We start from the raw sequence: 17,794 nt of genomic DNA, 5'->3' as shown, positions 1-17,794 counted from the left end.
GGCAGCTATAACAAGCAGCTGTGATACTTACATATAATTCCTCACAAAAGAATGAACAAAGGGATGCCTTTAAAAAAAAATGTCAGTCTTCATTATTTTAAAGTATAAAATTCACACTCACATCATTTTTTCTATTCAATTCTCTATGGGAAAGTATGACCCAATCTGCTAGAGTATTTATGTGTTTGGTAAAAAGCACTGTGGTTCCACTTTCAAGCAAGAATGTCTTCAGAAGAACTGTCTCTGGCAAGACTTGTTGATGCTGTGAATTCGTTCCTTCAACCAAACTGTAAAAAAAAGAAAAGCTTTATGACACTTTGTTAGTTACCAGAGAGAAACTTTGTCTTCATTTAAAGTGCACAGATTTGGTGATTTTCAACTATGGAAAGATCAGGCACAATTTCTGATGAAGATTAAGTACAATGATGATGACTTTTATTGTTAGAACTGGGGAATGCTAATACTGTGCCACTATTTACATAAAGTAAAGGCCACCATTACAATATAAAGACAAAGCAAAACCTAGACTTCTTTTATACTTCATAAACCAAGGAAAGGTAATTGTCTCCCTAAGGTAATAGGGGGATAACAGTTATTTGAATTGAAAAAAATCAAACATATAAATCAGTATATTCAAAATGCTGCTGCTTGTCTACCTTAAAGAATGAATAGCAAAGTACTGTAAATCTGAAAATACCACTTAATGAGCAAAATTAAATGCTTACTGAAAAAACAGACAGGAAAACAGGGAAAAGCAAGAGCTCTTAAAACATGATTAGGAAAAAAAATATGAATTTACAATAAACAAAGAATTGAAAGATATAAACGGAACTGCTAAACTGCTCTGTAGAGCAGTATCTTATCAGGGAGATAAACAAATCAGGATACAAGCTGCTGTAAATAAAAAAATAAATGCATGCATTATTCTATAAACCCCACCTTTTTGTCAGAAACTCTACTTCGCCTTTTACTAAATCAAAGAAGAACTTCAATAATGTTTTATGAACTATCCTCAGTTCATCTTCTGTCCCTGAAACTGTGACTGTATGACAAGCTGTTTCGCAATAAAGGCAAGACCTGAAAAACAAAAAATGAAAAATTCCATTTGTATGACAGAAATAACCGATAATCTATTGGCACAAAAGTCAGCTTTGAATATGGTCTGCTTTGACAAGGAAATAGCTCACTCCCCCCAGCAACAGTCAACATTTTGAAGCCTAATTTTCTGGTTTTAAAGCTTTTTTCAAAAGAAAACAAACAAAAACAAAACCCACAAACCCTCCTCCAAAAATAAAAAAAAAAAATCAAACCACAATGTGCTTCTGACTGAGCTTTTGTGTTCAGATGAAGATTTTGTATTATAGTATAAACTAAATAATTTAAGTAGATTTCAATTTTCTGTCTCTACTTGATATATTGTACAATTATTATATTAAATGGTACTTCTTTAAAATCTTTTAAATACAAGGTAATCATTTAGCATTTTATAGACATGGTAACATCCTACAAACTTCTGTTCGGATAACAGAACTTGATGGGACTACTTGGTGGGACTACAGATAGTCAAACATGATGGAGATTATTCTCAAGTAACATGCAAACACACTTTTTGGCCAGAATTTTGAGTACTAGAACCAGGTATACAACTTCTGGGTATTCATATTCTCCAGGAAGTACTAAAAACCAAAACACTTCATCAAAAAGACAAATTCTCTTTCACATTCTTCAAGACATGCTTACAGTCATACACACGTATCTGTAATCACAGTTGTATCAAAGTATTTAAATTTTACTTAAGGTTTTATCACAGCAATAAGAAGTGTAGTTTCTTTTCCAAATGAAGAATTAATTTCTTTCCATACAAATTACAAAAAGTGAGTTTGCAAGATAAAGCAGAGACTAACCAAACAGCTCCTGAACACTGTCTTGTCTTTGTAGATGTAGGTAAGATATAATCGGACTTCCTCAAAAAGATGGTAAAGGTTATGATTAAAATCGAAATACAACATGAAACATCATGTTTGGTAAGGTAAGTCTTGAATGTGCTTTGTAACTGCAGATACATGCATGCAGGCACGTGTATGTTTATTTATATGTATACACACAAAACCAGCAAGCGTACATAGATTACTATACTCTGCAAAGAGTATAAGAAATAAAATAATTCTTAAAAAAATAAATAAGACTAAGAAAATAAACTTATTTTTCTTTCAAATAATTCCATCTGCCTGTGAGCTAACACTTTTTGAAGCACAATGTCCAAATCTGTTACAACTCTAGACTTTCATATACTGGTAACATGTTCTGTTGAAAATAGGACTTTGGTGCAATAGAATGCCAACTCTGCCAACTGAGTTTAGAGTAAGATAATTATTGTATAGAGTACCTCATTAATCTTTCTTACCTTACAAGCATCTCTATTAAGGACCATGTGCCTTTCTTACAAATAGGACACTGAAGAAGATCCAAATAATACTTTAACATAGATGGGGACTTCCAGGGAGGATTACAGTGAAGAACAAGGTAAAAAATATGACAGAGTTTGTCAAAAAATACTGCATCAGTATTTCCCTGTAGTAAAATGAGAAAATAGTATTGACTCCAGACCAGTCAAATATCTATAATATCTACAATCACTAAGAGCTTATTTATTTCCTTTAATGTTTACAATCCCAAGTGAACAAAATTAATCACTGAAGTAACATGCAATTTAATGCACAACTCCAAGGAGAAAAATACATAGTTAAAAAAAAAAAAGGAAGAGAAAAAGCAGAACTTGCTCTAGTGTGATATTCCAATTTAATACACCACTGTTTAGAGCAAATCTTCTCAATCGATCTCTATATCCATGGCATACAAGCATAGTGCTGTTTCTAAAAGTAACAAAAAATATTTGTGGCTAAGTCTTCCACAATATTTAGAGCATTACAATCATTTGGCTTGCAAATAAATACTAATTCGAAAAAACCCTTTTTAAAATTCTTTCTTCTTTTTACAAGCACAGTGATGAGCACAAAAAGGGTGAATGCATCACTAAAAACTACTAAATACAATATCAGAAGCAAAGATCATAATACTTCCATTTATTGCTTTTATTTTTAATAATACTTTAGTCTCCATCTCTCACCGATAGGACATGTTCTAGAAGAGGGTGAAGAAGCTGCACAGGAGGTGCACTGCATATTTGGCCTGCAGCAAGTTCTGTGACTACATCATGAAGTAAGTCCTCTTCCACTAATCCTTGAAGTATAGACCAGGTGCCCCTGGACCAGTCAGTACTTCTAACCTAGAAATGAGATATCATTGTAAAAAAAATATAACAGCTTAAATTAAACTAACCAACTTAGCTGACATAGGAAATCTCTAAGTAGAATGTTGGTATTACATATCCTGGTTCCTTGCCAGGATAAGAATTAATTTTTGCAGTAGCCAGAGGGGATGTGACTAAGACATGGAGGTTATTCTATTCCACCTTATATCCCTGCTAGGACAGGGAAAAGAGACTCTCATTTCCAAGCAGAAGGGGTCATTCCAGTCAAGAAGATCTTACTGGCACAGGACTTCTGTCATATTCTTTGCTACTCATGACAGCAAAACTCTTAACTTTACGGCTTCAGAGAACCCAGAGAGATGCAATAGCTTCCATGAGATGCTGTATCTGCTCTGCAACTTCCCTGTTACTGTCTGTACTTTCAGCTTTCCAAAGATGACAAATTATTGATGCTAATGAGCTACTGAAGGTCTCAACTACATTGCTATTTACATCTTTCCTCTAGTTCAGGTTCAAGCCAAAGCTTGAATGCACAAGCCAGTTGCAACTGTATTGCTAATTGAAGCTTGGCTTTCTTCTGCCAGGTAATTCTCTTTTGAAATACACCTTTTTTGTTTGACCAAAGAGCCTGAGGTTCTGGTAAATTCAAATTTCTCCTTATTCTGGGATAAGGAAGCATAGTTGAGAGAAGCAGGGTCAGACTGATTGGACTGCTGGGAATTACACAGTTACGTAAGTTTATTGTTGCTGTTGTCTCTGATAACTTGTAGACTTTTTGATCTCTGCCAAAATTTCTGCATCTTAGTGTGCATTAGATAGAACTGTAAAGGTTGGGAAAGAATTCTAATATCATTTTAATCCAATCTTTAACAGCACTCCCAAGCTCATCACTAAACCATGTCCTTAAGTGCCACTTGTACACATCTTATAAATTCCTCCAGGGATGATGACTCCATTACTGCCCTGCGAAGTATTTTCCAGATCCGGACAACCCTTTGCAGGGAGAAATTCTCCTATTATCCAATATAAATATGTTACCAATTGTTTTACGAATAGTTTGAATTTTAAATTAACACAGACTTTGAGTCCAGTTGTGGATTTGAAATCTAAATATACTGCTATTAGATAGCTTCCGAAAATGTTCCAGTAATAAGATAAAAAACATTAGGAGCTCTGTTCAAACATGAAATAAATTCAGAAAGAAATTATTATAATCATGGTTAAATCACAGCTAGAGTCTCAGTGAATTAACTCCACCTTAGCATTAGATAGTTAGTTTCTCTGCAAACGTCTCATATCTCAGATTCCTAATGTAAGTCATTGTTTCATTAACAATAAAAAAAGCTGCTCATATAGATAATTTTCTTTTAATCAAGTCTTTGTGCATCTGGTGTTTGCAGCTCACATTTATTTCAATCTCATTCATACATGCACTATTAAAATCTCCACTAAAATTTCCTTTGGAAATAATGGTTGCATTCATACTTTTGTAATGTTAATTACATGCAAACACCACATCTAAAGAGCAATCATAAAGTGTTTAATGACAGTCACAGAAGAACTTCTCTGCTGTCTGGATTTAAGATCTAAGACTGTGTATTGGGCATGTACAAGCATGTTACCACTGACCTTCACCCAGTGATCACGCCAGCCTTCAGCTTTATATATTGTGACTGAAACATTTATTTTTTGAAAATTCTGTACTAGAAGAAACAGCAACATTGATGCATTATTTTGAAAATACCCTAAAACAAAGCTCTTTTGGCAAGACGGTACCTCTTGCATAGCATTCAAGTAAAGAGAAACTAGAGACTGGTTCAGCACATTTCTAAGATGTAAAGAAGGATGATACAAAACTGAGGCAATAAACTTTTGTATCAGTATCAGTATCAGGAGACACCTATTATTGAAGATACTTAATACTCAATAAGTTATCCAAGCTTCACTGGATTGAGGAGTCAGCTATTTCTTGTGAAGCACTGCTGGTACAATCATTAGGACTCTGAGCAGCAACAAATGGAATAGGAAGGTCCCCACAACTTTCCCATTTTACATTTAGTGGAAGAAAAGCTGATAAAAGAGAAATAAATATTTTTGGTATGATGATGGAACAGAACAAACAGCTGAGCTAAGCCTTCCTAGCAGATGCAAACTGAGATGACAAAATACAGTAGGCAGATTGAACATGTAATTTAGTTTGTAGGTTTGATTTTACTTCATCAGTATTACTGGAAATGTTTACTGGAGCTGCTTATAAAAGCCATAGATATACTGACTATAGAAGTCACATATCATATAAAGGCTAGCAATGAATGTTCCATAAAGCAGTAGAAGTGACAGAACAGTAAGAGAAGTATTCCAATTAGGCTTAAAATTTCCAAGCAAAAAATTATATCATTCTTAAGAGTGCAGGAAAAGAATTTCAGCTTACATGTGTTGAGAAAGGTAAATTTTATCCCATTAATTCAATAAACTACACAGTAACATAAACCTCTTCAGGAGCAAAAACATACACAGCACTTTGCAGATCAGATGGCGTTGGACCATGACAAAAGTATTTTATTGCTCATGTTTTAAAAATATTTTTCTTCTTCTTCCCTTATTGTCCATAGAAAGAAATCAGAAAAAAAAAATAAATTTCAAGTAACTATTTATGTAGTATGGCTCATGAAGGTACCAGATCTTCAGTTACCAATACAGGAAGATAACACACACTTTTAAGTGTTTCCCTTTTAAGTAAGACAAGTTACCATATATAATAGTACTAGTAGCTCATGGCCACTGTATAAAATGCTTTTTGAGTGCTAATTGCTTTTTGAGTACTAAAGAGGCAATGTTTCAACACTGTTTATAGATTTAGTCTTAATATTATAGATAGACAAGGCAAAATTTTAAAAGTATTAATTTGCCTGTACCTGTTCTTTGGCATTTATTTGGCTAATGGAAATAAAAAAGAGAAATTAAATACTACAAAAAAAGGAATTAAATCAAAGTGATTATGAAAACAGGACTGAAAAACATAAAGCATTCTACTTGCAATCTGTGCTTCAGCTGACTCTGGAAACCCACATGATGAAGTATCAGGCATGTGCTGAAAGAACAAGTACTATTTCTTTTTATAGTCAGCTAACCTCTAGCTAAAATCTGTCTCTATTAGAAAAGGGTGAGCAGTCCTAAAAATTGTGTACAATCTCTTAATTGCTACTGCATATATACAGTGCTTGAGTAATTTAAGATGCTTTAAATCACATTAGGACATCTTTGGTTTTTGTTTTCCTAATGTTAATAGGTAAGGTTCTCTTAACTAGCAGAATTAAGCAGTTTCTTTGTAGTAACAGGGACAGTACTGAAAGTACCACAAGAACAAACAACATTCAACACCCATTAAACAACATTAAAGAGCAGTGATGCTCTTTAATGCATCAATATCAATTTATCACAGTTTTGAATAGCCAAAATCTAAAAATGTTTCTCTGATAGCTAATTTTCCAATTTAAGTATGTTTTTCTAACTTCACTATAAAATTTCATATGCATAACATGCCCTCTTTGTTTATAACTCTTACCTCTGGATTGCAGCTGTTCAGGTGGTCTGTTTGCGTAAGTCTGTGCTTAATAGTCTGTAAAACAGGATAAAGTTAAACTGCACACTGGATAACAATCAACATATTCAATAAATAGTGCATGAGACTTCCCAAATGACAACTTCTGTTAAATGTAGTTGAAACACAACATAGCATTTAGATTTGTCCATTTAGATTTGTCTTTTGGATGCTTAAATTATGAAATAGGGGACAAATTACTTAAAAGGAATGAAATACAAGAAATTTTTCCTTCCCATTTTCCTCTGCTGTTGTCTGTTTGTTGTTACTTGGTTGTTTTGCAAGGACACTGTTCCTAGATTAGATATTAAAGAACTAAAAGTTTTCAGCTTTTCTGTGGCAAAATGCCAACTTTGGATTCCTCTTGCATGCAAAAATATGGTAGTAGGTACAAAAATGTATTATACCTATATTTAGTTATTGCCTAGTATTACAATCTTACTAAAACATGTTACTAAAATATCCTTAGGACAGACCATCTTTGAAGTGTTAATCCATCTGCACATTGCTACATAATAGTTTGAACCAAAGCTCTTGCTGTACCTAAAATACATGAAAAGTTAACAACAAATTTATTTTTTACATGTGTGTGTGGGAATATAGCCTTGATAAAATGTCACTGATAAAAGATGTAGCATTTGATGGTGCACAGATTTAAGCGGCATGAATCTTCTATTTGTAATCTTGTGTTTAAATACTGTGTGTACCTTGAGGACTTGAAATTTTTAATTCTTCCACCACTGAAAACTTACAGAGCTTCATGTAAACAAGCTCCTAAAAATATACTTAGACACCATCATCTGTACCACTGTAACTTACAGTGATAATATATCCTGTCAAGGTATTCAGTTGCTTTTTCTTGACTTAAAAGAATGGTGTTAACTACTAATGTAGCATTTTTACCGGGATTAGATCTGTGACAACATAAAACCACAGGAGTGCATTAGCTCTACTTTTGACTCGTAATAAAAAACTTTCATGTGAGTCAACAGAATACTAGCTCTACAATATGATTGTTTTGAAAAGTGTCTTAGCATAAGTTAGCTAGGTAACCGGAAAATCATAGACATTAGTTCAAAGATGTTTTGTTGAAAAATATTTGCTACTAATTACCTCATCTATTACACCAAGGTTTTAAGTAGTACACTGTGTCTTCAACATACCCATGTCAATGAACTGCCATTAGGAAGTTTTATTTTAACTAATGGTAGATGTGATAAAAATGGGATTATTAAATATTGCAGGTTAAAAGACAGTATCTAAAGTATTGACTTTATTGGCTCAATTCTATAATGATAGAGGTTTTTTCATACAGTTAATATAATATAAAAATATATAATTAGGTATATAAAATACCTAATGCTAATAAAGCACCGTTACTTACCACAGTAAAATACATATGTTTTATAATAACATTTTTCATTTCGGCAAGTTGCATTTTAGACATGCCTTGGTCTGTTTCTTGTGCAGCCAGGAAATGGTTCATCTGGGTATCTTTGGGACTTTGTATTTCATTCTGCAGAGCAAAAAAAATAGTACTTTGTTTCAAAGTTAATGTTCTAACCAACTTTTATCTTCTAGGTCTTTCTATATATTGTATTGCAAGCTGCATGTGCCTGTGTATGCTTATGTAATTGTGTCAGAATCACTGATGTTGTAGGAAGTTACAGGATAGGAATTATCAAGGTAAACTTCCCCATATTTATTTTTCCTGACTGACTTTAGGTCAAGTCACAATCCCTGTGGCTGAAACAAGGACTATTCTTCTATAACAGATTCTCTCTCAACACCAGAGCTCACACATTTTCAACTGGTCAAAAATGTAGTAAAAATTTTATAAGGCATTTCTTCTTCAATTTCATTTCTATTCATTTTATATAGACCACTATAATGAAATATTTTCAGTTCTTGCCCATAAACATGAAAACAAATTAGTAATTTAAAATTTAATAAGTTTTACTCTTCTTATTTTTTTTGTGATATTTTTGTTTTTCTAGTAATTAATTCTGAGTTCAACTATCATTTTCAGCTACTTCTTCAGCACAGGGAATGAGTAAGCATTTCTCAAATTGGTTTCCAACTCATTCTGAAATGACTCTCAGTAACACCACAAAATAACTTTTACTTGAAAAAAAAACTATAAAAAGTTCTTTAAATTTACTTCATAGGTTGAGAACATACATTTCAGTAAGAGTTTCAATGCATGCTTCTCATCAAAGATAGGCTAAGAATAAAATACCATGTTTGTTTAAGGTAAATAAACAGACTCCTCTTGTAGTATGATGACTTAAGAATCATCAGATAGATACAGGAAAAATATTCCCTTGGCCATTTTTTATTGTGAGCAGGTGTGGTAAGTTAGGTGTAACTTGCCTAATAATCGAATCTGGGACATAACAGTAGAGAAAAAACACAGTAGTGCAGGCAATGACAAGGTGTAAGAAGTTTATACTTCCATGTTTTCAAGACAAAGTTTCAAATGTTACATGTCTCATCCTATTTTCAGATTTTCCCTTTAATGTATTGTTCAAAACAAATGTATTTGGCATGTGCGTAACTGTATCTCTAAACAAATATTGAGAACAAAAATTTTTTGCATATTTCAAAAGAGAATGAAATATTTTTGGTAACTAGAATAGCATTCTAAATAGCTTTTGATGAGCCATGGATAACTGAACTCTGATGCATTAAGTAGTCTTTACTTCATATGGCCCTTCATGCACATTAATTTCAATATCGTCATTAAAACATTTATATTCAAACAATTTCTCATACAGTCAGTCTTGGCAAAAATTTAGGAACTCCAGTGTGCATCCAACAAAGCTTTTAAAGTCACTGTTTAAGTATGAGACTAGTGTCCTAAAATCATGCGTTTTAATATCCTGAACCAATAAATTTGAAACCTTAGAGAATCATATAATGAATGACAATCCCACACACTATGTTAACAGTAGATTTAATAGGTTGAGATATGAACATGAAGCAAAGACTTAGTTTAAAAAAAAAATTTAAAAAATCACAGCAAGAATGCTCTCAACATCAGTGGAGTTTCAGTTGCCCTGACAAGAATATAATGCTGTTTTTCTGAATCCATCATCTAGAGACATATAGGGATGTTTAGGGGAAGAATGAAATTTATATTTGCTAGAAGTAGCAGTCAGATAGCATGACTACAAATTTATGAAGTTAGAACTATCTAATGAATTATACGCCAAGTACTTCTGGGACAAAGAGAAAAGAGTATGTCCGTAACATTCTTTGATAAAGCCTAATACATTTGGACAAGTGCTGTGATTTGATTGCCTATGTTTTATTCTTTTCATTTTAAGAGACTAGGAGCCTTGGAAGTGTCCTGAGTTCTTCAGATTCATTTAAATAGAAAGCAAATGTTCTCTTGGTCTCTGAGGTTAGTTACTTTAATGAAATCTAAGCAAAAAAAAGGTATGTGCAAGTTAATGGACTTGTTAAGACAGAAAGTTGTTATCTCTCCTGGGAGGAATTCTGGGTGCACAGCAAGAAACACATGATTTTGACAGAGATCAATAAAAGGTGAGGTAGCCATAAAAACTTTACATTAATTCATCTATGAAAATGTCCATCTTAGCTGAAAGGCTTAAATGAGAGCAAATTCCTTGAACAAATTTCATTAAGAGAGTAAGCACTAGATTAAGAGCCCACATTGATGTCTTTTATTCAGCATGTAAACATTAAGATCTTCTTCTTACCCTTCCGTAATACCTTATTATGGGGAGAGCTAAGTGCTTTGATCAGAAGAGACCAAAGGATTTATAAACGGTAACAAACACAGTTTTAGTTCCTTCTTGCTTACAAAGGTAGTAGTTTCAATTAGCAGCTGACTAAAGTCACCCCAGAGTCTGAGAAACTACCACACTAAATGAATATTTGGAAGCCTTTGAGCCAGTTCCAGATGAAAATACTTAGATTTTCTGGACAGTGCATCTGGTAAGCAAACAAGTATGAAATGTCTCTCTTAAGGGAATAGTAACACAAAATTTGGTTCTAGTGAATTCTGCACTAACACAGGACCAAGTGCAGATGGCTTCTGGAGACTCTAACAGCCTCTTCAGACAACCTGCCACAGTGTTCCATCAACCTGACAGCAAAAAAAACCCCAAGTGGTTCTTGACTTTCCATTTGTAGTCATTTTCCTGTAACTGGGCACCACAGACAACCGCCTGGCTCTGTCTACTTTGCATCCTCCCTTCAGGTATTTGTACACATTCATGAGCCTTCCTACCTCTTGGATACACAGTTCCAGAATCAGAAAGTTGTCTTACCTTTAATAAAATCACGAAACATTCAGGCTGATTATATTCCACTCCATTATTAATACTGCATTATTTACAGTAATCAATAAATTAGTTTACTCACTTGAAAAAGGTAATGTCCTATATATTGCAAAGGGTAGTGTCGAGCTTCAGAGTGGCACTTTTTATTTTGTAAAGGAGAAATTTTACCACTGATGAGTACATGAGTTATATTGTGCTCTGCATTTTCAGATGAACATATGGTTGCCTTTCCAGCTTTAAGAACTCTAAATAAACATATTTAGGAAGATGTATTTACTAAATTATATTAACACTGCCTAAAGCTACAATAACATTCACAAAATACAAGCATGCAAGAGCAACTGAATAAGGCTTCTAGATGTATGGCACAGCACAAACTTCATTAGAAGGATAAAAGGGCACTTAATAGCCTTCAGAAAATGAAAGAACCCACTTAACAAAACATCCTTCTCTTCAGAATTTAACACTACTTATTAAAATCAATATATACCTCCAATATATTGGATAGAAAGTTTCACCTGTGTACCTTTTCAAGTATCAAATTTGAATTTATTGCATTATATACCCCAAAATGATGATTTTTCAGTTAAGTTTTCCGTAAATTAAGAAGTTAACAGAAAGTGGCACACTGCTTTTCTGAAATGTAACATGATGTTTTCATAACAGAAATACATATTTGCAGCATTAGTGCGGTCCAGTATCATATACAGAAAAGAGATTTGCTTGTCTTTGGGGCACCGTTACACGTAACAGCTTCCCCAGGAACAATTTCCAGTATAGCTGCAAGTGCTCCTATCTTTTAGAAAAAATGCCAGACAAAACAAAAGGTGGAAAAATAAGATCTAATGACATTCTGGACAGAGGTTTTATTTTTCATAATCCAGATATATAAAAAGAAAATGGTGCTGGTCTTACACACCCATCCAACAACTAGGCACTAAAGGCAGGAAGAGCACAGAAAGGGGATAAAAGGCACAATGTTGTTAAATATTAGAAAGAACAGAGACTTTCCCCAAAGCTACAGCATCCGTTATGACTGAAAACAGTATCTGCTGAAGACAAAAAATATCTACCTGTCAGTGTTTTACAACTGACTAAAAGGATCCCCATATTGAGTGCATGGGAAACAGACTGGAAAAAAACATCTTCTATAAAACTTGTTCACCTGTCTTACTGATGTTGTTCCTGTTAAAGGTTATTTCTATTGCAAGAAATAGAAACAGACAGCATTGGGCAAGACAGCATTTCAAGAGTGTTATCATGAACATCTACATAAGCAATTTTCATGGAAAAAGAGGCAGCATTTTTCACAAGCGTAGCAAGACACAGTAAATTCTCTCAATCAGACAAAGAATAGCATACATAAAAGATTTTCAGTTGGCAAAATCAGAAGATGGCAACTTCAAGTACCCCTAACGTTGTCTTTATGCAAGACAGACAGGCAGACATTCTGTGATGTAGCATGCAGCCTTGTACTATGATCCAGCAGACAAACTGCACTTCCCTTCTTGACTGTGCCTCTGTGGCACACTCAGACCTGAGCAGTCCTAACTGCTGGGATCTCAACAGAAAGGTGGACAGTATCTGAATGAATGGAAAGCTCTGAAACTGTCAGGAGATACTCCTTTTACTATACCAGATGCAAACAAGACTTTAAGATTCACTGATTTCAATGCAGGTTTAGAATTTAAAGTAATGAATCCAAATGCGTAGGGAGAGTATGGAAAAGAAAGGTAAGTTCTCAGCATTCTCGCACTTTGGTTTTCTTTATCTTTCTTTCTTTCTTTGCTTCCTTTTCTTTCCCTTTATACATCTGTCCTCCCTTTCTAAACTATCTGTATTTATAATATATCAGAATAATCTCTTTCAGAATAAATAACATCTTCAGAACTAGAAGAACTTACTATATAAATGTGATGCAAAGACTGATCAGGTCAGTGACAGTGTAGTCCAGATCTGTATAACAGAGTTAGGTCATCCAGCCAAGTGAAATAAAGTATCTAGTTCCAGCTACTATTTGAACCTAACACCCACACAAAATAAAAAGTGTTAAGTCTGTGTATCTTGCCTGATGAAGTAAGTCTCTGTTAGGAGCTTACTTGATAAAAACATATGCCTGTTATTTTTAACACTAAGTATAGTGCCTATAAGAAGGCAAGAAAAGCAGTGATGTTACAGATTTAAAGTCACTATGAAAGTATGGAAATATATTAATGAAAATAATTCAGAGTTTGGATAGCTGGAGGTTGTTACAGACCAAATTAACTGGGATGGAACTCCTACCTTCTAATACATGCCATTCGTTTATCACCTCTCTTAACAAGGAGGACAACTTTCCATCTGTGGAAGGCCCCTGGAGCACTTGAGTTTGTCAGTTCTTCACGCCATCTTTTAGGTGCAAATTGCATTTGAGGTGAATAATGGGTGTCTCTTTCAATTTCATATCCCCATTCGTAGGTTGTTTCATCAAGCCATCTGCCACTTTCAGCACTATTAATTATGTACTCCTTAGTTAGTACCCACTTTCCTAAAAAGAAAATGAACTGTCAACCACAAAAGATTTTTCGTGTAGACAAATGGCAATCAACTGAAGAACTAATATAAAATTAACTTAAACCTTTCTTGTGCAAATAAAAGCTGGAATTTTAAGTACCGTTTTAAACTTCTTCTTATTATAAGAATTCTCTGCTTCAGACTCCAGAATCAAAAATCTCACAATGCCACTGAAAATGATCACTTTGTTTTCTTTTAATGATTAAGTATCTCTTTACCCTTCCTAGATAAAATACTTGTTTATCTTCTCAAAAATCTCAAATACATTTTCTTAGCTTCCCAGATTTTGTTCTTAGGACTTTCACAGAACCTTAGTAAGTCCTTTATTTTTAATACCATTTGACACTTACACAATTTACTAAAATGAAGTAATATTTTACTACCTATGATTTTAAAGAAGAACTAGACATTTAACATGTAAGCTCTTTCTCTTAAATATTCTTAACATTACTTGCACTGCTACTGTAGTGAATATCAATATTCGGGGGACAGAGTTTTAGACTTTTTTCTTTCTCCTTTCTTCTTTTCACATCCTTTTCTCTCATCCCTTGGCTCCACCTCCTCCGCCTCTCCTCTTTCATGTTCCACATGTATGCTTTTGATATAGTATGTAATGATCTTCCCCTTTTCTCTGTCTCTCTCTCTTCTTACAGGTTCAGGTCAAGAGCAGTGGTTAGTACCCTGCTCCTGTGTTGAAACACTACCTACAGAAGACACTGTAAGAGAAATTGACTTGAATTGTGTGAACCTAATTGGTTTCACAGAACAGCAGGGTTGACTGACAAAATGTCTCAGTGCAGGAGCACAGATGGCACTTCTACAAAACCTAGCATAGGTACCGGTAGATTTATGACTGGAAAAGGTATGTTGTGCAGAACCTGGATGTTAAAACCACTTTCGTGAGAAGTTTCCATCTCAAAACGTCTGTCAGCTGGGAAGTACAAGACAAATGGTGTCCTTGATAGTATTTCTGCTGAACTCTATGGAGTTCTAAATGTGTTTAAACATGATCTTCCTTCACTACATGGAAAACAACACAGTAAGGAATGAATACATTGTCTCTGCCATCACAAGTAAGAGCAATGATTATGCAAAATTAGCATCTCTTCTGGATTAAAAAGTATTAGATGGTATTGGGGAAGATTTGCATGAATAGAAAAATGACAGAGTTTGGCATCACCATGAGGACACTGCATGTGCCATTTCAAATCTGTTAAAGAAAACATCTTCAAATTTTAAACTCCGGAAAGTAGGAAAACGTTAACTCTAAGGTTTAAAATTGCTAAAATGAAGTGCTGTGCCAGAAACCTAGATGCATTTTTATATTTTTTTCCCTCATGGAAAGTTTTGGTCTATTTAATTTTTGATAAGAGTGCAATCAGAATTTTATTTTAGTACAAAGAAGCATACATATATATACACACACATAAAAAAAATACATATATATGTACACATATACCTCCCCTACTTTCTAGCAGTAAGAGACAATTGAAAATGCTTACTAATATTGTATGAAATGAAGGAATTTACATGTATCTTTAAACCCAAATGCATGTTTAGTCATTTGTCTATTATCTCTTAATTTAAGATTATCCATACCAACAACTGCTTTAACTCCTCAGAGTAATATGATATAGGGAAAATAAATATCATGCTTAAAAATGGTATTGTGATATAACTACAAGATATTCAAATCTCATTACAGAATTCTGACAGGTGATCAGTCTATGAAGAAATGTTAAGATACAGAATTGTCATTCTAGAACCACTATAGTTGTTTATGTATGGGATTTCAGCATCAGATCCTAGCTAAAGAGGAAGAACCAGAAGCTTGTGTCAAACTGGCAACAGCTTGGAATTTTCTCTTGCTGTATAAACAGGAACTTACAGTGACGTTTACCAGTGACTGTTCCATGTGAATTTGTAGTCAAAAATCCCTGCTGACTACAGGTGTTCATACTCCCTCTGCCCCCTTTTAAACATCCAAATAATTAGAGCATGACTTTATTATCTATAACAAAGTTTTCTGTTTGGGAACAGACACAGATCCAACAAAGGGAAACAGCAAGAATATCATTTAGGGAAAAAAATCCAAACAAAAAAAGTGGACTTCATTGTAACTTCAGCATAATACTATGTTAAAAATCAAGGTTAATGGAACAAGAAGAATGAAGGTTTGTAAGACAGTTCATTCACAAAATGAAAACAGATAACTAAAGCTCTTTTAAGGGTTCTTTCCAGACTTATGCTGTGATGCTATGAAATTGAACAGCAAATCTTTTACTCACCCGCAGCGCAGGCAGCTAAGACCTTTTCACTCTTGCACAGCTTTTTCGCTACAAGATGTGTACAATTCCTGTATTTCTAACAAAACAAAACAACACAGTTGTATCACTGGAAACATTTAAATTCTTTGTCTATTTATACAGAATTAACTTATTGCACAGTCCTTTCTTCTAAGACTTGTATTTTTACTTCCAGCTGTAATCCTCTTTGTTGTGTTGTAATGAACTATACCTTACTCTCTATAAAAACACAGTTCAGCTTCAACAGGCATTTGAGCAGTGCCTCCTTCTCCTGTTTTTTAAATCCAGTTATTTGTATTATCCTTTTCTGGCTGCCACTTGCCATCTGTTGAAAGAAGAATGAAAAGGAAACATTAACACACAAAACAGATACACCACGAGAAGTTGCTTGCAACGCCTGACCTGACTATATTTTTGCTACTTCTTTTCCAATAAAATAGGAAAACACACCAAAAGGAATGAATGCTGGTACACCACATTTTAAGCTCTCAATGCCTGCCACATCAAAGACGCCTGAAAGGCGCTAACCGAGTAGCCGGAGACCCCCAAACTGCAGCCTGCAGTGGGCCGAGCCCCTCAGCTCCGGCATCTCGGTTCCGCACCCAAAAGCCCGGATGTTCAGTCCTCCGAACCCCAGCTCCACTGTCGTAAGTACGGCGGGGCAGCCTCTCTCCTCGCCCCGTGGGGAGAACCCTGCCGCCCCCATCGCAGGTACGTACCACCGAGGTGCGGCGGGATGGCGGCGGTCCCGGTGGGGAGGTGACGAGCGAGACCCCCTGCCCGTCCCCTCCAGCGCTCACGTATGGAGGCTACGGGATCGGGCGCTCTGCCGGCGCTTACAGTGCCCCGGTCCAGTCCAGTCCCCTCCACCCCGGTCCGGCCCGGTCCGGCCCGCCTCGGCGCTTGCTGGGCGCCGCAGCCCAGCGCGCTCCCGCCTTCCCACGCTCCGCCCCCGGATGTGGCGGAGCGGCCGTTCCGGGACGTTGTTACTGACGCTCCGCGGTCGCCGGGGCCGCCGGCGCGGAGTCGCAGGGAGATCCCGGCCGGGTAAGTGGCCCCGGTGGGGCTGCCCTTCCCCTCCCCTTACCGTGCGGCTGGGCCTTGGAGCCGAACGGGACAGGGCTGGGCTCCGCTGCGGCCGCTTTCTCTTCTTTGTGGCACTGCAGAGCGCTGCGCAGTCTCTGGTCTACCAGGGGTCCGAAGCGCTGGTGGGCGCTGGCACCTGCAGCGGGAAGGCGGCGCTGAAATGCGTCTGAGGCGGCCCCGGCGGCGCGGCGCTCCAGGCCCGGCTTCAGCGCGGAGCGGGAAGGGGCGGTCTTCCCTCAGACCGAGGGGAGGGGGTCCCGTCAAGGCGCGGGGAGGCGGGGGCAGGCTGGGGGCCGGTGGCGAGCTGAGAAATGCGCGGACGCTCTCTCGGAGTCTAGAAGTCACCGTCGATGTTGGTCGGCAGAGCTAAAATTGTGGAAGGCCGTCTGGCAGGGCTCTGTGTCGGTCTCTTTGCAAGCTGAAGCGTGCTACCTCTGGAGCAGGATGATTCTAAGAATCAGGAAAGGGACAGGGATTTCTGACCCTCAGAACCATTTTCTCAGTGTCTCGGAGAAACTTTTCAAAGTTTCAAAGCCACATGATGCATGCCCTTGTAGGGCAGGTGAACAGGTAGTGCTACAGCCAGGTAATCAGGCTGCATATTTTTGGGAAGGGCTGTCTGCTCTGTTGATGAAGGGGAGTGATCAATTTGGTACAAATTTTTTAT

The 17,794-nt window shown here is 36.2% G+C and overlaps 2 protein-coding genes across 4 annotated transcripts in view; one reads left to right on the top strand and one right to left on the bottom strand.

Annotated features, from left to right (window-relative positions):
• Positions 1-16,990, bottom strand: part of SLF1 (SMC5-SMC6 complex localization factor 1) — a 33,287-nt gene extending 16,297 nt beyond the window's left edge. Inside the window, exons 1-11 of one of the 2 annotated variants that reach the window (XM_058865082.1) lie at positions 16,761-16,990; positions 16,253-16,366; positions 16,024-16,099; positions 13,466-13,709; positions 11,265-11,427; positions 8,257-8,388; positions 6,837-6,890; positions 3,128-3,286; positions 2,405-2,571; positions 940-1,077; positions 122-287 (exon numbers count right to left, since the gene is read on the bottom strand). In XM_058865082.1, coding sequence (XP_058721065.1) covers positions 122-287; positions 940-1,077; positions 2,405-2,571; positions 3,128-3,286; positions 6,837-6,890; positions 8,257-8,388; positions 11,265-11,427; positions 13,466-13,709; positions 16,024-16,099; positions 16,253-16,366 — 1,413 coding nt within the window. In that variant the 5' untranslated portion in view covers positions 16,761-16,990. Of the gene's footprint in view, positions 1-121; positions 288-939; positions 1,078-2,404; positions 2,572-3,127; positions 3,287-6,836; positions 6,891-8,256; positions 8,389-11,264; positions 11,428-13,465; positions 13,710-16,023; positions 16,100-16,252; positions 16,367-16,760 lie in introns of those variants that run through there. The other variant, XM_058865083.1, reaches the window with a different exon arrangement.
• Positions 16,991-17,031: 41 nt separating this feature from the next.
• The window catches only part of KIAA0825 (KIAA0825 ortholog), a 251,384-nt gene continuing 250,621 nt past the window's right edge, over positions 17,032-17,794 (top strand). For both annotated transcript variants that reach the window (XM_058865079.1, XM_058865081.1), the window contains exon 1: positions 17,032-17,088. The gene's annotated coding sequence lies outside the window, so the exon portion shown is untranslated. The remainder of the gene's footprint in view (positions 17,089-17,794) is intronic.

The sequence above is a fragment of the Poecile atricapillus genome, chromosome Z (assembly GCF_030490865.1).
Source record: "Poecile atricapillus isolate bPoeAtr1 chromosome Z, bPoeAtr1.hap1, whole genome shotgun sequence".
Taxonomy (NCBI): domain Eukaryota; kingdom Metazoa; phylum Chordata; class Aves; order Passeriformes; family Paridae; genus Poecile; species Poecile atricapillus.
The sequence above is the reverse complement of the archived record's forward strand: the minus strand, read 5'-3'. Positions and strand labels throughout refer to the sequence as shown.